The sequence below is a fragment of the Perca flavescens genome, chromosome 5, assembly GCF_004354835.1.
Source record: "Perca flavescens isolate YP-PL-M2 chromosome 5, PFLA_1.0, whole genome shotgun sequence".
In the NCBI taxonomy this organism is placed as follows: domain Eukaryota; kingdom Metazoa; phylum Chordata; class Actinopteri; order Perciformes; family Percidae; genus Perca; species Perca flavescens.
The window spans coordinates 24,386,081-24,411,469 of NC_041335.1; the positions used below are offsets into that span (position 1 = coordinate 24,386,081).

At 39.8% G+C, this 25,389-nt stretch overlaps 3 protein-coding genes across 7 annotated transcripts; 1 reads left to right on the top strand and 2 right to left on the bottom strand.

Moving 5' to 3' along the window:
- Positions 1-3,226: 3,226 nt before the first annotated feature.
- dusp2 (dual specificity phosphatase 2) lies at positions 3,227-6,451 on the bottom strand. The gene is made up of 4 exons (XM_028577780.1): positions 5,721-6,451; positions 5,233-5,354; positions 4,870-5,089; positions 3,227-4,279 (listed from the first exon to the last, which is right to left on the bottom strand). The coding sequence occupies exons 1-4, from the start codon at positions 6,106-6,108 to the stop codon at positions 4,062-4,064; spliced, it is 948 nt and encodes a 315-aa protein (XP_028433581.1). The 5' UTR covers positions 6,109-6,451; the 3' UTR covers positions 3,227-4,061.
- A 2,732-nt stretch (positions 6,452-9,183) lies between these two features.
- izumo1 (izumo sperm-oocyte fusion 1) lies at positions 9,184-15,829 on the bottom strand. 5 transcript variants are annotated; one of them, XM_028577777.1, is made up of 10 exons: positions 15,720-15,829; positions 12,960-13,201; positions 12,617-12,691; positions 12,421-12,504; positions 12,283-12,327; positions 12,020-12,109; positions 11,638-11,765; positions 11,254-11,404; positions 9,791-9,959; positions 9,184-9,371 (listed from the first exon to the last, which is right to left on the bottom strand). In XM_028577777.1, exons 2-10 carry the CDS (start codon positions 13,159-13,161, stop codon positions 9,293-9,295), a joined length of 1,023 nt encoding a protein of 340 aa, XP_028433578.1. In that variant the 5' UTR covers positions 13,162-13,201; positions 15,720-15,829; the 3' UTR covers positions 9,184-9,292. The 5 variants fall into 5 exon arrangements, with proteins under 5 accessions (XP_028433578.1, XP_028433577.1, XP_028433576.1 ...); XM_028577776.1 differs by having other exon boundaries at positions 15,595-15,829; XM_028577775.1 differs by having other exon boundaries at positions 15,316-15,829.
- Positions 15,830-15,914: 85 nt separating this feature from the next.
- Positions 15,915-23,699, top strand: LOC114555603 (myogenesis-regulating glycosidase). The gene is made up of 6 exons (XM_028578120.1): positions 15,915-16,001; positions 17,874-18,364; positions 19,204-19,735; positions 21,350-22,154; positions 22,289-22,407; positions 22,966-23,699. Exons 2-6 carry the CDS (start codon positions 18,087-18,089, stop codon positions 23,311-23,313), a joined length of 2,082 nt encoding a protein of 693 aa, XP_028433921.1. The 5' UTR covers positions 15,915-16,001; positions 17,874-18,086; the 3' UTR covers positions 23,314-23,699.
- Positions 23,700-25,389: the final 1,690 nt, after the last annotated feature.

The window sequence follows — 25,389 nt, forward strand, 5'->3', positions numbered from 1 at the left end:
AACTGCAGGTCAGCAGTGTTGTGGTGGGAGTCTTTGCACATTATGTTTCAGGTCCAAATCAATTATAGCATAGTATCTGCCCTTTGGATACTTTAAAAAAATTTTTTTGACTTACTGGCTTGCTTCTGCCTCCTGTTTTTTGTGCGTGCATGCTCATACACCTACCTTTGTGAGGACCAGTTTGCTTTTTTTTTTTAAATTGCGAGTTTGGAAACAAGGTACATTTTGGCCAGCAAAGTGGGTATGACTTTATTAAAAATTTGAATAAAGTTGAGCTTATGTGAAGATACTGTTTGGGGTTAGGCATGTAGTTGTGATGTTAAAGGTTACCGTTGGGGACAAAGGAAGCTGTTCCAAACCTTTTTTGGCTTTTGAAGTAAAGTCTGATCAAAGTCTACTTGCACTTGTCACAGGTTGCATTTGACTATGAGTTGCAAACATATCAACCAAATAGAATTTTTTGGGGATTTGGAGGCCTGAAGAGGTAAAATGACTCAGTATTTCACAATAAAAACCAAGATTGGAAAAAGACGTATGAAAAAATATACATAGTAGAATATGTTTTCATTTAATTTCCTATCTGTTCATATTGTTGTGACTCTTCCACTGGACTCATTGGAATACATGATATCAGTGAGTGCCCTCAGTGGTACAGTGTGATAGTGTGTGTAACCTGCAAGCAATTACATGGAGCTCTCCCAGGTGGTCAAAGTCATTTTCCTGACTGCATTTGTAATGATGACAACTGCTGCATGTGTGTGTGTGTGTGTGTGTGTGTGTGCTAAAAATATTATTAGCAATTTTCTCTTAATGGGATTTCTTGTTGAAATTGAGTGACACAATCTTCAGCTGTGAATAGCAAATATTGTTGTGTGTGATCTCTGTGCAAATGCCTTACCTTTTCTTTTTGTACATACAGTACAGGCACATACACACACAAACACATTTGCACACACCAAAGGGAGTTACTGCCACAGCCTAATGTAATATGCTTGATCCTGACACTAGTTCAATGTGGACGCAGAGTGTGAGTAATGGTTGGAGTCTGTTTTCATTAAGGAACCTGACTGACTGACAGAGAAGGAGCTGAATGCAGCAAACGAGATGAGAAAGACATTCAAATGAAAGTAGGAGGAACAGTCTATTTCCTGTGATAGATAAATGACCAAGTGAGATGATACCAAAAGTCATTTAAATGTGTTAATAGACAACAATGCATTAGGAAACAGCACAGATAGGAAGTGTGTGTGTGTGTGTGTGTGTGTGTGAGAGAGAGAGAGAGAGAGAGAGAGAGAGAGAGAGAGAGAGAGAGAGAGAGAGAGGTGTATATGTGGCATTTCTGTGTTATCTTCATAATAAAAAGGCTGCCAGATTTAATAAACAGTCTACAGGCGCCATCTGTTGGATATTTTTTAATTACCTTTCTGGTCTTTTCAAACGTTGTCACTAGAGAGCAGCACTGTACTACAGACTAATATCCAGTGCTTTGAAGCTGGTTAGGTGTTAATATAGCAGTGGTGGAGGTGGTATTCAGATCCTTTACTTACAGTACTTTAAAAATACTAATACCACACTGTAAAAATACAAGTAAGAGTCCTGCATTGAAAATGTTAGTTTAGTAAAAGTATGTAAGGAAAATGTACTCAAAGCAAGAGTACTTAATGCAGAAAAACATCCCCTATTAGCAATTCATTTTCTATCAATTAAATAATATAATAATTGATAATTAAAAGCTGTGTATTCTGTTGGGTAGTTTAACTGTAGAGTAACTAGTAACTAAAGCTGTCAGTTTTTAATTGTAGTAAAGTACAAATTACAATATTCCTTCTGAAATGTAGTAGAGGTAGAAAGCAACATGAAAAGAAAGGACTCAAGTACTCAAATTTGTACTTAAGTACAGTAACTTGAGTAACTATACTTAGTTGCATCCCACCACTGTACATGTATTCATTTTTCTTTTGAAACTACCTGCAGTGGTGGAAGAAGTACTCCAATCCTCTACTTTAAATATACCAGTACAATAATGTAAAAATACACCAAGTAAGTCCTGTATTCAATGTCCTTCTGTAAAAGTAAGTATTGTCAGCACAATGTACTTAAAGCAATACAAGTGTAATTGTACTGACATATGATTGTATATTACATTATTAGATTGTTCATTCTGTTGCATGAATGTGTACGCAACCGAATGCTACACTTAATGGAAATATCCATTCAAATTTGTTAGATTTTATGCATATACTTCAATTGATGTAATCCGAATGTGACTGTGAAAGTGAGAGTTTCCGCTGAAGTGAAGTCTTGATCAAACTCCAAGTTTTTCTTTCTGCTCTCTGTCTGGAAAACTGTGGCTAATGGAAGGAAGAAGCCAAGTATAACAGTTAGGCTTGCATACATTTTGGGCAATGGATACTTACAAATAAGAGGACGTAGTTTATTTTAGCTATGGCTATGACAAGAGTGTGGCTGGCATATTTTGCATCAGGGGATGAAATTAGTGGTAGTTCTTTGTCATCTCTGCCAAGTTGACTGCATTTTGTTTATGCTGTTCATCATACATTATATTATAACAATTTAATGTTCAAAATAGTGTGACTGATTGAGTGAAAATTCATGGAAAGGAGACCTTTACCCATGATAACATCAGGTAACTGTGCATGATATTCTTGTGACCTATGGTTACTCTGACAAACAGCCATTTGAACGTAGATCGATGTGGATGTGAGAATAGTTAAACTGGAATCTGGCAAAATGAGGAACCACTATTTGGTCAAACTAAAGCCACACGCAGTATGTAACAAGAATGTATTGTTGGTATGCTTATGAGGTTACAAGTCTATGGGAGTAGTTCTTTAGTCGACTTTCTAAACTTCGTGATTATAAATGTCCGCTACGGCTTTCAGCTCTTTTGCAAGTGTATCGCTGAAAAAAAAATCCTTGTCTAGCAAGTTGAGGAAGTGGATGTGAAATTTATGTCGGTGATAATTGAGGTCTAAAAGGACTTCAGACTGTAAAACCCATTCTCTGTGGATAATCCTCCAAAACACTCAGCAATGCAAAGTTTTAATACCTTCTGGTTTAGCAAGAGCAGCAAGATCAGAGTGTGAACTTATGAATTTGTATTGTTAAATATATATATATTCTGTATCTTTTAGGATATAAGAAGTGAAATTTGTGACACAGCACGTATGAAATAAGGACATTATGCATGAGTAAACAGACTAAGTGTGTTCTCCAGCATGTTTTTATTTTAGTGGAAAAAACAGCAGGAATCAGCCAAACTTTAAAGTGCAGTAAGTGACAGTAATAATGCTACACTGTCATAACAACTGTTGAAATAAATAAAAACAAAAATTCTATTACATACATAATAAAAAAAAAAAAAAACATCTTCCAGCTTGAGTTTACCAAGTGTAATGTATCTCAGGATACAGAATTCAATGACACCAACAGTGGTTAGTGCTTTTTTTTTATAAAGTAAACAATACAACTTGAGATTCATCCAGTATTGCCTTAAGTAGTTAACACAGTGTTGTCTCATAAAAAGATCTGTCATGTCACAGTGGTCGTAAATGTGAAGGAATGACTTCCAGTATGAAAATAAGACAGTCCTTCAGGCACATAAGTCAAACAAAATAAAACACACACACACACACACACACACACACACACACACACACACACACACACACACACACACACACACACACACACACACACACACACACACACACACACACCTTGAAAATAACATGTCAGGGAAATTACCTCATAGCTGCTCCAACTTGCTGGCTCAGAATCACAATTGTTCATAACAAGTTTATATTGCTAAATGCGGTTTGTCAGTTTCTCCTAAAAAGTAGGAGTTCAGATCCACTGGCCATGTGATGCCAGCAGCACAATTAGCTTTTCTCTGAATGTACAAAGCATATACTTCTGAAATATACTAGTTTCAATAGTACAAACAGTACATTTGTACATACAAGTGCTGATAACGGCTGATAAAGTCAACGCCTGCAAGAGGCAGGAGAATGAATTGAAAAGAATGCGACCTGTGGTCTTCATCCATGGCAGAGCACGTCAGTCTCAAACTGCAGCAGCTGTCCCATGAAGGCCAGGTTGGGGGAGATGACCTGACGCCGCTGCTTCACAAAGTCAAAGGCCTCATCCAGCTTGACGCGCTGCGTGTGCATGAGGTAAGCCAGACATATGGTGGCAGAGCGGGAGATACCCGCCTGGCAATGCACCAGCACCCGACCACCACTCTGCTTCACCGAGTCTGTAGACGGGAAGAGGAAGGGAGATCAGCATATTGCGCTTCATTTCACATCCGTTTTTTTTTTTTTTTTTTTTTTTTACATCATGGAGAATGTTTCACAAGCAGAAATACAAAAAAGGCTTTAAACTGACTGAAGAAACACACAACCTAGAAATAAAAATACAGTCACGATTCACCTTTACTGAAGTTATAAATCCACCTGTCTCCTACTGAACTAAACTTTACAAGGTAAAAAAAGGGGTCAAAACGGGCAAAAGAAAATAATAAGATGCTAATAAATTTCTCTTCTGCATCTCGTGTAGCGTAATCCAGTTGTTTTGTAATCAGACGATTACACTGTTGGTCCGTAAATCTAAGCTACAGAATGGATTATAGTGTACAAGCTGCTTAGAGAAATGTTTTGGATATTTCATGTTTCATCAAGAGTGTAAAAAAATGACTCACTCAACTAAGAGGAGACTAATTCACTGTGTGTGTGGTGGGTCTACTGACTTTGTTACATAACAGTGAGCAAATGATGACTGAAGTTCCATCTTAAGGTTACACTTTACACAGGTTGGGAGCTGTGGATGTTTAGGGGAGAAACTCACCGATGAAGGCGATGGCTGTGGAGAAGCAGGCTCTGATGTCAGCAGCTAGGCTGTCCTCCACAGTGAGCCGCAGGTACTGAAACTCCCCCTCATAGAAGTTAGGGCACGTGGAGGAAACGTTGAGCACAGCTGTGATGCCCGCAGCTGCGAGGGTCTCTTTGCGGGAGGAGTGGATGGCACTGCCCAAAAACAGGAAGGGCAGCAGCTCCACTGGACCACCCTGCAATTTACAAATTCAAGACAGAGTCCATGTTTAAAATCAAGAATAATAACTAAGCAGTTTGGTCTTTTTATGCTATCAAATTTTAGATTGTTTTTTTCATTCGAACTCTTTAACGTTAAGTTGTTAAGGGTTTATCTTACCTGATCATAGGCTGGTGTCCTCCGACCTGTCACTGTTGGCTCTGGTTCCACTGCAGAGAGGGGACTGCTGGCTGAGCTGTAACAGAACTCTGGATAGGCCTCTGAAAATCCCTCAAATCCACCTAAATGGAGGTCACACAGTATTAGCTAAAGTCATCTTTATATTTTTTTATATATATATATATATATATATATATATATATATATATATATATATATATATATATATATACCTATGATTTAAATTGCAAGTTCATCAGTTTGTTTACCCTTTAGGTTTGAGTATGGAGATTAAACAAGTTACACTCTTACATAAAAAAAATACTTATATTAGCTCAGCTTACATATGATCAGTGCATAGGTATTAGTAAACACATAAGTAGCTCATGTTTTTAGTTTTTGAAGTCAGAAAACTTCAAAAACTCAAATTCAACAGCCTGAAAGGCCACATTTTGGTGCATCAACGTAGAGTGAAAAAGCCTAATTACCTTGCAGAAAGCAGATCTGCGTCTGAACTTCGTTTTGCAGGGCGGTGAGCAGCATCTGGGCCACGCTCTCTGCCTTCAGCTCGGCCACGGAGCGGCTGCTCTCATCCACCACCACCACCGGGGAGAACTCCCCGCGGCGCAGCCGGGCCAGGAGCGACTTGTCCGGGATGAGCCACTCCAGAGCCACCACCGAGCTCTTGGATCTACGACGCAGCATTGAGTTCCAGTTGACGTTTCGGGACTCGCAAATGTGCGTAAAAGAAAAATCGAGGAAAGGTCTGCAGTCGAGCACCACACAGCCAGCAGAGGTGTACTGTTCCCGGGGGGTCCTGAGTATGTGAACCAGCTCATTGCCACTTATTTCCAAAGGCTCACTGCTTGAAGTCATGGCTGAAAAAAAGTCTATTTAAAACAAATTAAAACTAATAAATAATAAGCAAGGCTTATTTTTTTTTTTTAACAACTAAAATAGGCTCTCAAAGAATAAAAAGATAAATCCGGGTTAAGTGTTTTTCTGTGCGAATTTTAAGATAATGAAGAACGTTTGGAGATGATTTTAAAATCTACTGTAAATATATCTAGAGAGCACGTGCTGAATTCTCCGTCAGGTCCGTTAAAATCATCTTTACTGTAGCTTGAGTTTCACTTGTTCATTGATAACAGCTGTGAGAGGGGCGGGGTCACCGCGGCCCCTCCTTTGTTTTCCACAGAAGAAACAACGTCACAAGCGGAACGACCATATATGGACTGACCGTCACTCCTCATATGGACACTGACGTCAAGTCTGATTTTCCTACCGCGCACTTGGTCTTCTGGGGTTATCCCGTTGTTTTTGTGTTGAATGAGGACGTTAAAACCCAACCTAGATTAAACCTGAGCTTCTCTACGCCACTGCATTAAAGCTTCTGTTTTCATGCAGAACACACACTAAAGTAGTAAAGTAGTAGTAAAGTAAAGTAACACATTTCTCTCAATGATTTCCCTTTGGTTGTTGCTTTTTACCTTGAGGAAAAGTGAAATGTTGCACTGATTAAATACCAGAACAAGTTTGAATTGCTTTGTTGCTACTCTGCTGGGAAATCTACAGCACATGTATCTTTCTTCTCTATGACAGTATAGTCTATTACACAGTACAACAAATAAAATCCCTGCCTCACAATAAAACAGCTGCACGGTGCACTGAATATAATTTTTTCATTAATAATGTTAAATAGTAAAGATGACACATTACAAGGTTCTTTGTAAGAAAACGATGAATGGGAGACAGTTGGTAGGGTGTATTCCTGTTAAAAAGGTTAGACTCAGGAAGCCACGTTGGCTTTTTCTTGGTGACCTTAAAGTTCCTTTAAAGTTAGAACCTTTATTTAACATGAGTGACTTCTCTTTTTTGTAGTTCATCTTCCTGATGAAACTGATTTGTGTTTTGAGTGTTAAACTTGCTTTGAAACTTTGATTGTTGCTTATTTAGTTGTGAATATTTAGTGAAACACCTTAGAGTTGAAGTTTTAAAGGCTTAAAGTACATCTCAAGAGCAGTCTTTTTGTGCTGTTACTTGAGTAGTTTTAAATACAAGTTGTCTCAATTCTAAATGAGTAATATTTAAGTCCAGTAATTCTAAATGAGTAATATTTAAGTCCAGTAATTCTAAATGAGTAGGATATTGTAGATTTCTTTCCACCACTGGATAACTTTGTCCTGTAATCTACAGAAAAACGTCATTTATGTACAATGTGTAGTGTGGGACCGTTTATATCAAAGTTGATCTCTGATCATCTGATATCTTTGTCCTAATTTCCTCACAACCCACGTTCAAATTACTCTGCCTTCCCACGTACTTCTCCCACTCAAACCTCTGACACCACTTTCTTCATGTTCCCACTTCCCTTCTTTCCCTCACCGCTGCCTGCTGGCCCCTCAGCAGCACTCCCACTTTGTCATGCTCTCTCCCTGCTGAGGCTGCAAATTCACTCCACACACACACATACGCACAGACACACACTTTGGTGCACAGTACATCATGGCTGTCAGCAGAGCCGCTGAGCATGCATTTACTGTAGCCTCAATCTGCACTTTGGGCTTGAACACACACGTATAAACCCACAGTGAAGTGATGAGGTCTGTTGAGTTGGACGAGTGTGACGTGTCTCTGTGTGAGGGAGTCTTAAAGAATGGTTTCTTTTTTTAACATTCGCCCCCATCTCAACAGCCCGACAGGAAAAAGCACCGTACATACATCCTGTCACCATCCGTGCAGGCCTCAACATCCACACACACACACACACACACACACACCCTCATACTGTATCATCACAACCCAAGCTACATTCGTCATAGCTCATAACCCAAACTGACTAAACCTGATGTTTATCAGAAATTTCCCTAAAAAACCTGAGCGCTTATTGATTTCAGAGGTGATTTATTTACTGTTCCTGGACGTGAAGACTCATACGTGAATCGATCACTCGCTTTTACTTTCATTTGGTTCAGATGTTTCATCATCTTTCCTATGTTAGCACATCAGAGCGTCATGGTTGGCAAGGAATCAGCCAATAATACATCTGGCCTGACGCAATTGGTTCAAATTAGTTGTTGTTGATGATGACTTCCTGCTGTCCTGGAAGTTTGACTTTTACATTGAAAGCAAGCTACTTGCTGACAATAGCACAATATGAAAGATGAAAAAAGGCAAGCGTGAGCAGGAATATGACATGTGACAGAAAGAGGTGACTATCTTTTGAATCAACTTGTGTCATCAAAATCTATAGAGAGCATACTGTAGGTAGACGGAAACAGAATTAAAGTCTGGTGATCGTGTTTCAAGAAAACGGTGACATTATAAGTAATGCAAAAAATGTGCCCTTATTCAGTCTCTCTGAATGAATATATAGATACATACATAAACATTTAATGAAACCCTGATGAAAATATCTGCTGCTATCTTTTACCCCTTCACGTCTCCCCCCTCCTCCCACAGGGGGATTATCCAGGATTAATTGGATGACTGGGGCTTTTAATCTCTGGAAAAAAAAACACTTTAATCCGGGAGATTTAACTCATCCCTTATTCCTCTCATAAACTCCCACCATCACTCCATTCAGGGGGGACGTGACCCTGCTGGGGTGAGATCATTCATGTGTTCTGACAAGCTGGTGCTTAATGTTATGGAAAGTTGACGGTTTCTGGGGGATTTTTTTGTGTGTGTGTGTGTGTGTGTGTGTGTGTGTGTGTGTGTGTGTGTGTAAGTGTGGGTGTTTCACGCTCTAGTTTTCTTACACCACAAACATTCTTTTTTCTGAGTGAGATCGTAGTGTTTGATTCACCATGATTCACATTGACAAGCCTAGTTCATCGTTTAGGACAAACAATATATTTATCAAAAACATTTAGACACCCTTTGTGCCTCATCTGCATGTAGCTAACAGCTTTTCTAACTTCTGTGTTATTTCTAGACATGACTTAGCACTTTGTGTTGGGGAATTTATTCAGACACTGAGAGAAATATCCAACATGAAGCGAGTAAAACCTCCCTGGCATTTACTGTATGTGTGTATGTACTGTATACAGTATTTGCATCACACTGTGTTATGTGTGTTTTTTCCCTCCTTCCTCCTGCTCGGCTCCTCAGCGGCTCTCCTCTGACTCATCATCATTCTACAAAGATCATAAACACAGTAATGCAAATGTTCCTGTCCCAACTTAACACAAACAAATAACAGAAAAACTTGTCCATCTATTCTGAATTTTGTGCTTAAGTAACTGACATCACTTCCTGGAAAAGGTGACCTATACTTTCAGAGCAAACAGCTTCATGGTGTAATCGGTTCAATTGTAAACAATAAACTTATTTATGAATCTATTGTAGCTTCATATGATATGACATCTACCTAAGCTTCATATGTCATTATTCACTCCTCAAACTATATGACTACATGACCACTTCCTTAACCTCGCATCTTTTAGTTTGTCATGCTCTCTGACTGTTCTGTGTCACCTCTTTCACATCCACCCCTTCCTGCTAACCTCCACTCCTCTCTTTCTCTCCTCCACCCACTTATATTACTTTCTCTTACCCCAGGACAACTAGGAGGCCTACGCTCGCTGCCAGACTCAAAACAGTAACCATGACGATGGCTGGCACCAGCAGGCCCGCAGTAGGTTGAAAAGGTGAGTAGTTGTCTCCGTGGGGGAGTGAGGGCAGAGTGATCATGGGTCGGTGTGTTTGGTCAGGTAAATGGGAGACTGTGAAGGAGTATGAAAAAAAACAGAGAGATGAGCTTTTAGAGTTGTAGAACAATATTTGTGTATAGGAAAATATAGAGGCAGGACATTACACCTTTCAGTTTAGAAGTAGTTTTTATGCATCCTCTGATTGGGATTATTTTGTAAGGCAATTTCATTTGCGGTATTCTGTATAGCACATTTCAATAGAGTTAAACCTAATATGCTTTGAATTAAAATCCATACAGCAATAAGGAACATGTATAGAAGAAAAGACTACATAAAATACAAGAAAGCTCACACAGCAATACAAGGAGAAAAACCACCAACACACAAATCTATTGACACACCCTGCCCTCCACCCCACAAATACACACATAGGCAGTAACTAATTATAAACCTTTAGTTTACCTTTTGAACATGTAGTAAGTTAAATTTCTTTGAAATTAACAGTTGTGCTTCTAATTTTGCTTGATATCTCATGGATATCCTTTAACATGGGCTGGAAGACTAACATTTAAAGGTCCAATGTGTAGGAATTTCTCCCATCTAGCGTTGAGATCATATATCCCAATCAATTCTCTCGCACCACGCAGTTCAAAGTACCTATTACAGCTACGGTAGCCTTCACGCTTCAAAAAGCCGGTCTCTTGCTCTTTTCAATATCCTTTTTCTTATTCTGGGCGAAGAAGAAGACTCCTGTTCCTGAAATTTGGATTTTGAATACGTGTGGTCCTCCATGTTTCCTTCTTCAAACTTGCCGGGGCTGGGAAGCTACGATACCCATTAGCAGCATTAGCAGCACCTGTGAGTTTATCATGTGAGAGCGAAAACGCAAAAGGCGGAGCAGTATGTCCTGTATGTCCCTTACCGGCTAACGTATTTCAAGATGGCGCATGAATATACCCCAGTTCACGTGAATGCAAATGTACAATTTCAAGCCAAAAGGAATATTTGGAATTGATGGTGGATGTAAATATTCATGAAAAAGGACAAGTTTGTGAACAGGCAACACAGATTTTGATAATGAACAACTAAACACGTTACACACTGGACCTTTAAGGAGCACTCGTACACCAAGACAGACATTTGACTAATCTTACAGTTTTATAGCACACACTGTTTTACAGATCTTAAAGTGTTTTATTTATTGCCGGTTATTTAGAGTTGACAACTGTTTATTGGAGTATTTGTTCTGTTATGTGGCAACTATTAAAAAGTGCTAAATTAACTTGGATGTGTCTCCTTTTGCCCTTTCAGCATTAAATTGTCTGATCATCTTTCTGTGATGTCATGTCTAAAAGCTGTACTCTACCAGCGAGTAGGAAAGTGACTTGGTAGAAGACGGTTCCACTTTGATCCAGCAGAGAGCAGCGATATGTTCCTTGTTCATCCACATGCAGCTGATTTAAGACAACAGATGAGTCATCTGTCACTACCAAGGCTTTGAAGTCACGCTCGATCAGCTACACACACACACACACACACACACACACACACACACACACACACACACACACACATTAGGAAGTGACAGTTGTAAGTTAGTGGGTATGAGACAGTAAAGTTGTCTATTCATGATGATACTGTACAGCTAAATAAGGAACAGAATATAATACAAAGGAATCAGGAAGTATGAAAAGTGGTTTTAAAGTGCTAAGCTACACATTTGAGAAAGAGCTAGTAATGACAAAGAGACCTTTTCAGTTCCTGGCACGCCGGGGGCCCAGGAGTAGTGGTACTCTGGTCTTTCCAACAGAAGACGATGCCATGGAAGAAAACAGTTCAACACTGCCTGGCCTCCCTCCTCAGCCAGCACTGGGTACTCTGGAGAAAGGGTGAAAGGAGAGAAAAAGAGAGATGCTTCATTCATTTGTCAGGATAACTTGAATAATCTTTTTTGTTAGCCATGAACATGGACTGGCAGCAGCAGTGCCTTGCTTAGGGAAACATTTACACACGTGTGACAGCATGTGTCCGTGTACACTTAAATGGTGCACTCTCAGTACAGAGACTAGCCTTCACCCACTCACCAACATCATGCGCACACATACACACTAACAAATAGATAAAAAATATACCACCGCAGTCCAGCTGGCCAGAAGGAGAGGGACAGATGTATATCTTGTAGCGACAAGAGATGCAATCTATTACTCTTTGTTTCAAAAGACCTGAAAACCATAACACACACACACACACACACACACACACACACACACACACACACACACACACGTGTCCTGTAAACATGTACTGAACATATAGTAAGTACACTTTGTGCTCCTACAAGGATTTACACATTTACATTTACACAGTTATAGAGGGAAGGATCAGACAGACTTACCACACTTGTTGGGGCACAATCCTGAGGTAGAGACAAACAAATGATCTGTAACAAATGCATCTTGTACAAGACACTGACATATACAAAGTGCCCTGCCTCAAACTGTGCAGAACACCCACTTTTATTCATGCCAATTACCATCACGAATAAATGTGTCCAAGTGTTTTTCTAGGATTTTCCTCCCCTTCTCCAGGATCTGAATGGCTTCAAATGTAACAGATCCTTTAAAAAAAAGAGGCAGGCTTTATCTTAATATATGGTAGACTTTGATCTGATTACAGTGTCATATCGAAATGTATTCAGTGGTATACGAGGGAACACATTTGTTTCTTACCAGTGTGCTTAGTTTTCAAGAAGCGGTCAAATTCACTCTGGTACTCAGTTCTGGCTCTGTACAGAGTGGTGGGATCTGAGCAATAGGAAAGAGACAGTAATATTTAACTGATTTTACAGTTTAGGCATCTCACTTATACTTTAGTTCAGAACAAATAAGGGCCATAGCAGTAAAAGCTTTAATTGCCAAATCATAAAAAAAAACTATAGTTGCCTGACACTATTAAAAAAAAGAAAAGTAAAAGAAGAAACAAGATATGAAATATAAGTTGTATTAGGTCAATTATCAGCATACTCCACACTCATGCCATGTTGTTTCATGCTAAACCAGGTTTTGATCTCACCAATGACTCCCTTTCGCTCCCAGCTGGTCTCTCTGTAGGTCACATATGCATGATCACAAATCTTTTTCATTTCAATCTGGTTGTTCACAGTGGGAGCAGACAGGACAAAGTCCTCGAGTAGGAGCCTTATCCTGCGGTCACACTGCAGACAGGCCTTGGCTGCAGGGACACAGCAGAGCAGGGACACCAGCACCAGCAGCATTTGCCCTATGTATCCTGTGATTTTTCACTTAGTGCAGTTTCTGAAACAGAGTTGCCAATTATTACTGCTGCTACAAACATCACTATTACTGCTACTACAACCAAAGATTAACCATCTCTACTGCAACCCTGCTGCAATCACCAGAGATGGTTTAGTTACGGAGAATCTTTGTTATCACCACTCATACAGCTGCTCTTACAGCAGCAGGTACTTTTAATGTTTCTACTGCTACAGTACCACAAGTAATAGTCTAACTCCCATCACTTCTGTTTTGACTTTTAGCATCAGGTCCTAATTCCCATTGCCAAATAACCTATCAAAATTGCTGTTGGGTCCATGCTAGCCTTTTTTGTTTTGTTTTTCTGGGGCGAGTTTACAGTACAGTATGTATAGTAAAGCGTTTTCTGTCAATTTGGTTGTGGTAATTTCATTTAACACAAATATATTAAGGAATATGCACACGTTTAGGGGCTGAAACTAATTTACTTTTATTATTGATTAGTCTGCATTTTATTCATCAGATCAATCAATTATTTAAGGAAAGGTATTTGATCCAAGATGGACCCACATATGGCTGCCTCACTGTTTTGGTGTGCATTGTTTTATATTGTACATATTTTTCTATAGTATTTGTTTTCTATTCTATATTTATGCTTTATTTTTATTTTCTCTCACTATGTTTATTGTTATGCATTAAAACACCACAGCAAATTCCTTGTATGTAAAAACCTGCTTGACAATAAACCTGATTCTGATTTCACTTTCCCAAAGCTCAAGGTGACATTTCCCTATAACTGGTTCTGTGCGACTACAGTCAAAACCCACAAATATTCAGTTTAATAACACATTAGACAACAGAAGACTGAAAGTTGTAAATGTTTGGCATTTTTGCTAAAAGTGAATTAAACAATGACTTCATTAATTAAAAATGGTAGATTACAGTTCAGTATATCAACTAATGGATTAAAAGATTGATTGCTTTAGCTCTAACCATGTTAACCTAATATAAACAAGAACAAGCTAACTACACTTTGACTCATGACCACTCTACAAGTCCAAAATATGAGGTCATGATATTGTACTGTAGAGAAGCAAAGTTCCCAACAACACTGCAGTTAAAATTAACTAACTAAAATAAAAAATAAAAACTTGACACTCAGTGAAACAGTTGGAAATCCCGCTTCGGCTGTCTAACGTTACTACTCTTACTTCTGCTACTGATTTACAAATACTTTTTTCTACTGTTGCTAATGTGCTAATAATATGAACAACAACAAAATAGAATGTCTGCATGGCCAAAAAAGATAAGGATACAAAGGAGCTCCTGCTTTACAATGCTCTTCTGTTGTTTTATTCAGCAGCCCCCATTCATTTATAACGTCTTGCTGCCACCCAGTGGTAGAAGGAAGCATGTCACAGTCATAACATTTGCTCTGGATGATCTCACCAGTGTAGCTGGTTTGTTCCATAGACAGAAAGACAGGACAGTTGTGCAATCTCGGTCCTGATCCAGGTGATGATTTGGTACCATAGACCAGTGGTTCTCAAGCTTTTTTCAATAATATACCCCCTTTGAACAGTTTTTTTTAAGCCATGTAGGCCAGCGCGAATAATTTTTGGTAGAAAAAAAAATGTCAAGTAAAAAAGGAACAATACAGCGATGTCAACGACAGATTTACTAAACAACAGCCTTGTACCTGGAAAACATTTAAATTCTAATGAAAAAAGGCGACAAAAACTTTTAAAAAAGCGACAAAACCTTGGAAAAAGACAATAGAAAGAAGGCATAAATAGGTCGAAAATAGTAATAAAAGTAAAAGTACAAATAAAAAGGCAACACTAGGGCGACAAAAGTGACAAAAAAAATCAAATAAGCGACAAACTTCGAAAAAAGTGACAAAGACTTTGAAAAAAGCAGAAAAAAACTTTGAAAAAAGAGACAAAAACTTTGAAGAAAAAAAAGGCAGTAGGACAAAGTAAAGAAGAAAGGCAAGAATAGGTCAAAACAAGAGACAAAACCTTCAAAAAAAGTTGACAAACTTTAAAAACAGTGACAAAACCTTTGAAAAAAGCGACAAACTTGGAGAAAAAAAAGAGAGTAGAAGTAACTACAGCCTTGTAACTGAAAAACATTTTACAAAAAATGTCACGTACCCCCTGCAGTCCTCCAAAGTACCCCTAGGGGTACCTACCTACACGTACCCATTTGAGAAACACTGCCGATTGTAAAAATAAGGTTGGCACCACACATTAGTCAGATTCCACTGTTATTAGCTAGCTAGCTAACTAACCAACCTAGCGTTAGTCGCTAGGCCTACAACCGAAATAGAATGGTCTGTTCACCCTCGAAAGTAGTCAAAGACAATAAAAAATGCAGCTAGGTTCAAGTTAATAAAGGTTAATTAAAAACGATAAAAGATGAAATAACGTTACCACGAAGTGTTTGATATTTGAATTGTTTCCATGGGCAACGGTAGCACGTAATAACAGTAAAAAGCTGCAGGCAATACTTATAAATATTTTTTATACTTATAAAAAATAATGTTGATAATAGTTACATTTATCTATCTTATCTTTGCCCTGTGGATTCGAAAATGTAATTTTCTGACGGGAAACAAACTTGAAAGCTCTTGTAGCTTTGGGAGTCTCTTTTTGGAAAGACACCTTATTCTCACACTACATTTCCCACAAGCCCATGAGTGACAGATAAATGGACGAATCGCTCGTTCCAGGGCAACGGCTCTGGGCGGGACCATGGAACTTCAAACCGCTCTGCGGCTGCGCAGTGGGTTACTGCGCTCACAGCTGTACACATTGACCCCGAAGAGTCAGATGCGGAGGTAAGATAACTCTGTTTTTATGATCACAGAGCTATAAATGATAGTTTTTATGTATTTTCTAACTTATTTGTGTGTTATTGACATGGCAAACATAGCTTTTAACTGTAAACATGACCGTTTTCAAGCCCAATTCGTGACAACCGGTTACAGTGTCACTGTAATTCATGTCCCGATGCAGCGTCAATAGCTTGTGGGTTATCGACCAGCCACTGTCACATAGGGCATGTTTGGTCAGTTATTTAACCTTGACACCTTTATGAAAATTAGGCTACATAAAATATGTATCTGTTGGCGCTGTGCGTGACCATTATCTAGCAAAGCTTAAGCTAATGTGAACACAAAACAATTACCTTATGAGCTCGCTGCCCGGTAAGAAAACATTCATAACCCACAGAGTAAAGTCTCCTGTGTTGTACTGACCAAAATGGTTATTTGCTGCTGTAACGTTGTATCAAATCAGTAACCGTTAAGCATTTTGCATTGCATACATTTGGTCTCCATAACCAGCTCACAATTACAATGATTTCAGGTCACAATGAGGAGGTTAATGTACTAAACAACCTGTAACATTTCACCATCTCCTCCATAAAAGAATACTTTAAGCATGATAAAATAGTGTGTTCATTTTTTTTTTGTTTCCTTAAAAAGCAGTGAGTGCTAATATTCAACTCACGACACAATGTGTCATGGAATTGCTTGTGCCATCAAGGCAGTGTGATTTGGTGCAGTTTTGTCTGTAATTGTACACACAGAGAAGGTAAAATATATTTTTCTAACAGGCTTGAGTACACTGTCTTAAAGAAGAAGTCAAGTAGGCAGCAGTCTGTCTGTGAAGGGTTGCTTAAACAACAGGAACACAGTTTTTTACAGAGTATGCATTTGCAAGGTTTCCTTTCCTCCCTGCTGCATTGCCACAAACATTTCAGCACAACAAAATAAGAGGGTTGTTCTGGAGGATAAAGATCCCTATTGGAAGGTTAAATATGGTTCTGTTGTGGATGATTGGCCTGTACTCTTAAAAACTGTAGGCTTGCTGCAGTGCAGTTATTTGAGGGCTGCTGGTCTTAAATAATATTTACTCATGTCCAAGGTGCTCTTACCTGAGGGATAAATGTAATTGAACCATGCTGACATGGTGTCTGTCTTTTCTCTGATCATAGCCTGTTTTTATGGTGTCATTTTGGTTCTGTTACTATTAGTGCCTACGTGGCTACAAAGCCACCTACCTACCATTTACCAGATTAAAGCTTCTGCGCTCTCTCTCTGCTGGACACTGCTGCTGCTGCTGCTGCTGATCTATGCTGCAGGAGACAGAAAGTGCACACAGTACAGTAACATATAGCTTTATTTACACATTTGGTACACTAGTGTGGTTGTGGTACACATATAGCAGCACTATAAGACATTTATTTGGACATGCTTGTGTTCTAAAATATTAACTCTTCTTTTTTTCTTTTTTTTTTTATAAAAGAATCATTGTACAATACATTGTTTTAGAGAATATTAGGAAACAGAGACCATGCATTGTGGACGTCTCCAAAGCTATTTATAACTATAACTCCTGGAGAATGTCAGTGGTAATAATTAGAACAGGATTGTCAAGCAACACCCTCTGTGACGGGGGTTACATTAGACCACAACACTGTCCCATTCCGTTTAGTTGGAATTTAACTAGTATGCCTGGCAATATATTATTATTTTACATACATAGTTTGTCTGTGTATTCTCCCATTCTTACTGGACATTAAGGTTGATCAGTGTATGACATGATTAACATCTGAAGCGGCTTATTTCTTTTACTTGATATGTTTTACACGTCGGGCCATGATTCAACTGAATACTGATCTCTGTTTGCCTATGTCTATCTTGCAGGTTTGGACAAATCAGCCCTCATTCAGAAATGGAGACTTTGCTAAAAATTGGCAGGTAGACATCAGGCTTTCCTTTATCTTCACTACTACCAGTGTGCAGAAGATATCTTCCATTTTCACAGACACTGACAGCAAGTTAACTACAGCTGTTCACTCCTGCCACTCCCCTTCCAAACCTGCTTCCCTACACACCTCCCTGCCTTAAGTCTTCAGTATGTATCATATTGTCCCGGTGGCTCCTGGGGAGCAGCAGACAGCCGGGGGAACTGGTGGTTCCCCACTGAAGAAGAAACTGGCTCGTGAAGGTCGGCCCCTGGTAATGGCAGGCATGTTAGGCTGTGTGTTGGTGCTGGCTGCAGTTGTTGCCTGGTGCTACTACTCCGCGTCTCTCCGTAAAGCCCGGTTGCTGAAGGCTGAGCTACTGGACCTGAACAAGGACGGATTTATTATTCATAACCAGACAGGGGCTGTCATCTTCAGTATGTCCTTTAGGTGGGTTCATTGTCGGGATTAACTCCATTATACTGTGGATTAATCTGTTTATTATTGTCTTGATTAATCTTGAAAAACAAATTACAAATACTCATCAGAATTCTTTCAGAGACCAAGGTGACATTTTTCAAATTGCTAAATTTGCCTAACCAACAGTTCACAACCCAAAGATATTGAATTTGCAATAAAATAAAACCAATAAAAGCATTAAATGCAAAGATTTCGTAAACTGGTACCAGAGACTCTGCTTGGAAATTATCTAAATAATTGCAGATTAATTCTTTTGTCAATCAAATGACCATTTCATCTTTACTATTAAGTATGGGAGATGTGGAGACATTTCAGAGCAATCAAAATACAGAGTGACCAAAAAAAAAACGTGAACTCTCCTAATAAACACTTGTGCTTGTGAAACTAACAGCCAGTAAATCTTTGTTGTTGTTACATACATTATATGCTTTTTTGTTTGCCCTCAACACAGTTGTTCTTCTTTGTGTGCTGAGCCGTACTAAAAAGCTGCCTGTCTGCAAATGTGTGTGTGGATAATGGAAAGCCACACAAGGCAGACACATGATTACACCCTTAGGGAAAACTGATTTAGTAGGACATGCTTTATCAGCAGAGCTCACATCGATAGAAATAGCTTAGTACAATCCCTGCACTTGGAGTAAAATAGAGTAATAGTATGGAGCAAACAATAACTTTCTGTATTATGTACATTTCTTCTCTGTTGTAGTAATTTTATAGTCTAGTACTTATTATATAGGCTTATAATACTTAGTGCTGTGCTTAACAAGGTAATTTATATATTCTTCCCCTCTGCTGATGCTCCCTCCCAGGTCGGGCACTCTGGATCTGGACTCCTGCTCAAAGGAGGGAAATGTTCTGAGCTGCACTCAGTCAGATAGTGGCAAACTCAACTTCTTCATCCAGACGGTTCAAACTAAAGACACCGTGATGTGTTACCGTGTTCGCTGGGAGGAGCTGCAAAATAAGCGCTCAGTGGAGCACGCCATGGCCTATAACGACTCTCATTGGTATGGAGGGGCAGAGACGGCAACACAGCACTGGCCTATCAGGATGCAGGGCGAGAAGGAACCGCAGCCTTTCATCACCAGTGATGTCTACTTGAACCGGAATGCTTTTGGGGGAATCTTAGAACGATATTGGCTGTCTTCAAATGCGACCGCCATCAAGATTAATGACTCAGTACCTTTTCATTTGGGCTGGTCAGAGAAGGACAGGACACTGAGGTTCCAGGCCCGATACCAGGACTCTCCCTTCAGACCCCCAGAGGGTCAGCAGGCCTTACCTGAACTCAGCTATAGAGTGTGTGTGGGTTCGGATGTTACCTCTATTCACAAATACATGGTAAGTAAAGACATACTGTGGATTTTGTTTTGATGGTAAGAGCACAATCACTAATCTTATTTCCTATATGACTTTTATTATTCACATAAGTGCAGGCTAGTTAAGTGTCTTGAAGTTAAAACTTAGTTTGCGTTAAAACTAGCCTCAGTATGATAAAATGACTAAAGTCAAAGTCTGAAGCATTGCTTGTTGGGATGTTTTGGGTCAGGTAAGAATTATTTACATTTGAATACGCACCAAATAATTGCACAAGAACACTTAAAGATGTGTTCTCTTCCAGGCAAATTGTGAGTGAAGATGACAGGAAATGCCAGAGCAAAGTTGTAGTATTGGCTGGATGTTCATCTAAATCATAATGTTTTCTTAACTGCTGTAAAGACAGGAATTTTATCAATAACAGTCATTTATCTACCAAAACCACCAATAAGTCTCTGGTTCTAGTTTCTCCATTGTGAAGATTAGCTTTCTTCTGTTTTATATAACTATACAGTCCCTCCAGAAAAACGCGATTATGCGATCGCATAATTCAATGCATAATCAGCCAAAGTCCACGTATTTATGCGGGGGGGGCGCATTTTTTCAAATACACCGCACTTTCGCCACATAAATTGCCGATTTCCACGCAAAATATGCGGGGCTTGCATGATTTCATAATCCCCGCATTTTGGTTGCAAAAAAGTCCCATATATCTTAGCAGAAAGTTGAAAAATGTTTCGTTTACTTCACATAAGAGCAGCCATTTTCCCCTGTTTCCATGGGAACGTTATGAAGTGACGTGAACATCATCGAAAAGCAGGGTGTTGGGGGAATCACTTTTTTTTCTCTTTTTCATCAAACCGCAATTTTTGCAATTTCATTGCATAAAATTGCATAAATATCATATAGCATATTCCATTTCATTTTTTTAAGAAAACATGCCGCATAATCAAGGATTTTTGCCCGCAACAATCACAAAAAAAACCCAGCATTTTTCTGGAATGACTGACTATAATGTGATGTAATGTTTGTTTTGAACTGTTGGACGATAACAAGACGTTTGAAGGTATAACCGTGGACTCTGGGGAACTGGGATCTACATTGTCGTACATTTTATAGACTTAGATGATTACTTCATTAATCAAAACAAACAATAGATTAAATCAACAAAAAAAATGGTTAGTTGCTAAAGTAAGACTAGTTTTGATTCCACACCTCTGCTGACGAAAGTAGTATTTGAAGGAGTTGTATGACATTTTGGGAAATATGCTTGATTATTTTCTTGCCAAGACTTACATGAGAAGATCGATATCCCTCTCATATTTCTGCATTAAATGGCCGACTAGCTTAGCTTAGCTTAGCTTAGCTTAGCATTAAGACTGGAAGCAGTGACTACCTCCAGAGCCAGGCTAGCTGTTCCCCTCCATTTCCAGTCATAATGCTAAGCTAAGCTAACTGGCTGCTTAATATTTAATAGACATAAATGAGAGTGGTGTATATCTTCTCATCTAACTCTTGGCTTGAAAGCAAATACGTGGAACAAACTTTGTCACTGCATTCTTGGATGAAAAAAACAAAAACTGTTGCTGTGAATAGCCCAGTAAAAGTCTCTGCTCTGTATGCCTGTGGTGTCTCCAGGTGCGTCGGTATTTTCCAAAGCCTATCAAGGTCCCATCTCCTGAAGTGTTTAAGCAGCCATTGTGGTCCACATGGGCTCTCCACAAGACGGCTGTAACTCAGGAGAAGCTGCTGCGCTACGCCTCTGACATCACTAAGCATGGCTTCACATGCTCCCATCTGGAGCTGGACGACCGCTACACTGCTGACTATGGAGAGTTTGACTTTGACCCGCAAAAGTTCCCCAATGCTAGCGGTATGTTTGACAAACTCCGAGAGGACGGGTTTCAAGTGTCGCTCTGGACACATCCTTTTATCAACTATGACTCCATTAATTTTGGCGTTGCCGTGGAGAAAGGACTGTTTGTTCGGGAGCCGAGCGGTGAGCTGCCTGCTCTGGTTCGCTGGTGGAACGGCATTGGAGGAATCTTGGACTTTACCAACCCAGAAGCCCGTGAGTGGTATTCCTCACATCTGAGTATGATCAAAACCCGCTACGACGTGACGTCCTTCAAGTTTGGTGGAGGAGAGACAAGCTATCTCCCACGCCAGTTTAGCACCCTGGTCCCACTGTCTGACCCCTCCACCTTCACCCGCTACTACACAGAGATGGCCATCCCGTTCAGTGAGCGTGCAGAGCTGAGGGTGGGTTACCAGAGTCAGGACATCTCCTGCTTCTTCAGGATCATCGACAGAGACTCTGTGTGGGGTTATGAGCTCGGCCTCAAGTCCATCATCCCGACCGTTCTGACTATTAGCATTCTGGGCTACCAGTTTGTCTTACCCGATATGATAGGAGGGAATGCATACCCCAACCACACTGCAGGTACAGTATGATACCCATAACATATGACTACAGAGAGTTTTAGAGCGTCCAAAATTGGCCATCTTAAAGCCACATTTCGATCTTTGATATGGTGTTAGTTTACAGTCTTTGTCTTTGTCTGTTTGTATTTTTAGGTGGTTTAAATGGCAAAAATGTTCTGCCGGACAGAGAGCTGTACATCCGATGGTTGGAGCTGTCTGCTTTCATGCCTGCCATGCAGTTCTCTATACCACCGTGGGCCTATGACAATGAGGTGAGCAAAGTGAAATGTTGTATTAGTTGAAAGAGATATGTGTTTATTTCCCCAGGTTGTGTTATTTCCTGTGCTTGAAATTAAAACCACTATGAGTAGAATTTTCTGTGGTAATTGCATTTTTTTGAATCGCAACACTGTAGGGCTGGGCGGTATATAAATATTTTGCCTTATATCGATATATTTTCAAACGAGATATGAGATTAGACAATACCGTTCACATCGATATGTTGCATTACATGACCAATTTTCAATCAAGTTCAAGCCACGGTGATAAACCCGGAAGAACGGTATTATTGGATGCAACTAACTTCAGTCCTTTGAGTAACAGTGTGGGAGATAGCACCTGCTTGACCCAAGCGAGAGATGTGACCCATGGCCATATTATCATAGTTCATAAAAAATGCATCTCTCTCTCTCTTTACCTCATTTAATTAGTGCTTGTAATATACATGTGGCTTTAGCCCACTCAGTAAAAAATACAGATATATATATATATATATATATATATATATCCACTGTGATGCTAAAACTGTATCTTTGTGCGTTCACCTGCAGGTGGTACAGATAGCGCAGAAGTTCACAGAGCTCCATGAAACTCTGGTGGCCCCAAGAGTTCTCGAACTTGCAGGCGAGGTTCTTAAAACAGGAGACCCGATCATAAGACCCCTGTGGTGGATCGCCAACGTTGACGAGGCAGCCTACAAGATCGACTCCCAGTTCCTGATCGGGGATGATCTGATGGTGGCTCCGGTGTTGGAGCCAGGAAAGCAGGAGAGGGACATCTACCTGCCTGCAGGACGATGGAAAAGCTACAAGGGGGAACATTTTGATAAAGGCCCAATGTACCTCACGGACTACCCTGTGGACCTGGACGAGATAGCTTTCTTTACAAGGGTTTATTGAAGACATAAAGAGACATTAACTCGCACATACACATACTGTATGCACATGTACGTTCTTGTGAGCACACATGCCAGGAAATTGCAGGAGATGTTTGTTTTTCAATGGGAAATGTCAACTAGGGGATCTGCTGCCATAGCAGAGTGTGATTTTGGTGAAGGTGAACCTCATGTCTCCTCTGACCTGCTCTTTCTTCGGACATCTACCTGCAGATTATATCCGTCCGCCCAAAGAATTAGAATGAAACTTGTGTTCACTTCTGATTCTCTTGCTCCATCCTTAAGCTGATCCTCATCCTCATGTGCCTTCCACACTCAATGGTGTTTTAAGCCCCCACCCTCGACTTCAAGGCAGCGCTGTGACCGTTGACTTCAAGCCACCTAACCCTAACCCTAACCCTAGTGCCTTCCATGTAGCGCTGCCTGGAAGACGATGTCGGGGGCTTAAAACACCAAAAAAGATCTCTGATTGTATCGTCACTGTAGTCTTCCACCTAATGGACAGTACAATGAAAGTAATGAAAGTACAAATTTTCTTCAAAGCCTACAGCTAGAATGGTTTTTAGGGTGATGAAGCGTAGATGAAATATGGCTTGACAGGGTTTGGCACTGAACCGGCAATAAATCTGCACTCCGAGTTGGACAGATGCACTCTTGCTCAGAGGAATAATAGTAATAATAATGTATACTTTCATCAAGCCTGCAAGAGGAAACATGTCAGGGTGAGGGGGCTGCCTCATAGAATGGCGCCCTGAACAGTTGGGGGGGTTGGTGCCTAGTTCATGGGCACCTCGGCAATGCCCAGAAGGCAAACTTGCACCACTCCAGCTACCAGTCCGCACTCGGTACTTGTCCATGCATTTTGTCACCATAGCAACTGCTGTATTGTGGGAAACGTTCCCAACTACCTATGTTTAAGCAAACATGCATTAATTAGCATTGCACTGACAACATGTGACAATTGTCAGGTACTTTCTCTTTATATTTATGTACTTTTTTTCGTTTGATTTGGAGGATAGTATTTGAGTGTATAAACCGTAAATTCAAGTGCTTGGTTTTAAATGTAGGTTACTTGTCATGATCAACAGACATTTTATACTTTTAAGTCAACATTCCTTGACCTGTTGTGCCATTCTGTCATTTCAGTGCCAAAATCTACTACTTTATGCTTTTTCATCTGTACAAGTTCAGGGTAGATTTAAAAGAAAAACATTTCTTATGTTGTTGTAATTTTGTTGTTCCACAGCAAGAAATACATTAATGAAACTAATGCAACTGGTTTGCCTTGTACTGTAAGACAGGCATTGTTCTCAAAGATGCCATATTACAATGTGCCGTCCATGTCTTCCTTGTGACTTTATTTGCCTTATCAGCTGAACTAAGCTATGCCATCCTTAGCACAAAGAACCAGTAGAGGGATTAAACACTCCTTTCTGCACACAGTGATATGCTTGATGCTTTGCACCTTTTACGTTTTTAAGCGTTGACATTGCAAAGTTCTTGAGGCTCTAACATCTGAATACATGTTTGTCTGCTCTTATACAGTGATTTCTGCCATCAAAGTAAAGCACACCACTGGTTAAGTTATCAAAATGCCTTGCCTGCGTAATAAAAACTAAAAAATATACTAGATAGAGTCAGCACTGTTTTTGAAATGTTTAAGTCATATAGAATAGTTATGGGATTAGCGCATCGTTCAAATTATTGATATGTAAATATGTTGAAAAATGAAACAATTTCTGTAAATTGGAAGTCTTTGTGTTGCTTTTTTTTACATTCCTGATACTACCACCAGATGTGGCCAAAGTCATAAATGATAAAATCGTACACACAGTGGCCCTCATTTATCAAAAGTGCGTACACCAAATTTCCAGCGTACACCCAAAACCACGGTGACTTTGAGATTTATCAATATGGACGTTGGCGTACGGCACGCTCAAATCCTACGCCAGCTCAGGAGGTGGTGTGGGCCTACATGTACGCACGTTTTCAGTTAGTGCGGAAATGCGCAGAAAAACAATTCCTAACACCACAAAACGCATCGACAAACTAAAACAAGACCTCTATGCGCCGGTATGCA

What these genes read in the sequence shown, in the direction of transcription:
- dusp2 (XM_028577780.1), bottom strand. Translation starts at nt 6,108, where the DNA reads ATGACTTCAAGCAGTGAGCCTTTGGAAATAAGTGGCAATGAGCTGGTT. An exon ending in GCAGATCTGCTTTCTGCAAG is followed by an intron (nt 5,355 to 5,720) that starts GTAATTAGGCTT and finishes ACCTCCATTTAG; the next exon opens with GTGGATTTGAGGGATTTTCA. An exon ending in CACAGCCATCGCCTTCATCG is followed by an intron (nt 4,280 to 4,869) that starts GTGAGTTTCTCC and finishes TCCCGTCTACAG; the next exon opens with ACTCGGTGAAGCAGAGTGGT.
- izumo1 (XM_028577777.1), bottom strand. Translation starts at nt 13,161, where the DNA reads ATGCTGCTGGTGCTGGTGTCCCTGCTCTGCTGTGTCCCTGCAGCCAAG. An exon ending in GGACACATTTATTCGTGATG is followed by an intron (nt 12,328 to 12,420) that starts GTAATTGGCATG and finishes CATTTGTTACAG; the next exon opens with ATCATTTGTTTGTCTCTACC. An exon ending in AGTCACTTTCCTACTCGCTG is followed by an intron (nt 9,960 to 11,253) that starts GTAGAGTACAGC and finishes ACTCCTTCACAG; the next exon opens with TCTCCCATTTACCTGACCAA.
- LOC114555603 (XM_028578120.1), top strand. Translation starts at nt 18,087, where the DNA reads ATGTATCATATTGTCCCGGTGGCTCCTGGGGAGCAGCAGACAGCCGGG. An exon ending in CCTCTATTCACAAATACATG is followed by an intron (nt 19,736 to 21,349) that starts GTAAGTAAAGAC and finishes TGGTGTCTCCAG; the next exon opens with GTGCGTCGGTATTTTCCAAA. An exon ending in CGTGGGCCTATGACAATGAG is followed by an intron (nt 22,408 to 22,965) that starts GTGAGCAAAGTG and finishes GTTCACCTGCAG; the next exon opens with GTGGTACAGATAGCGCAGAA.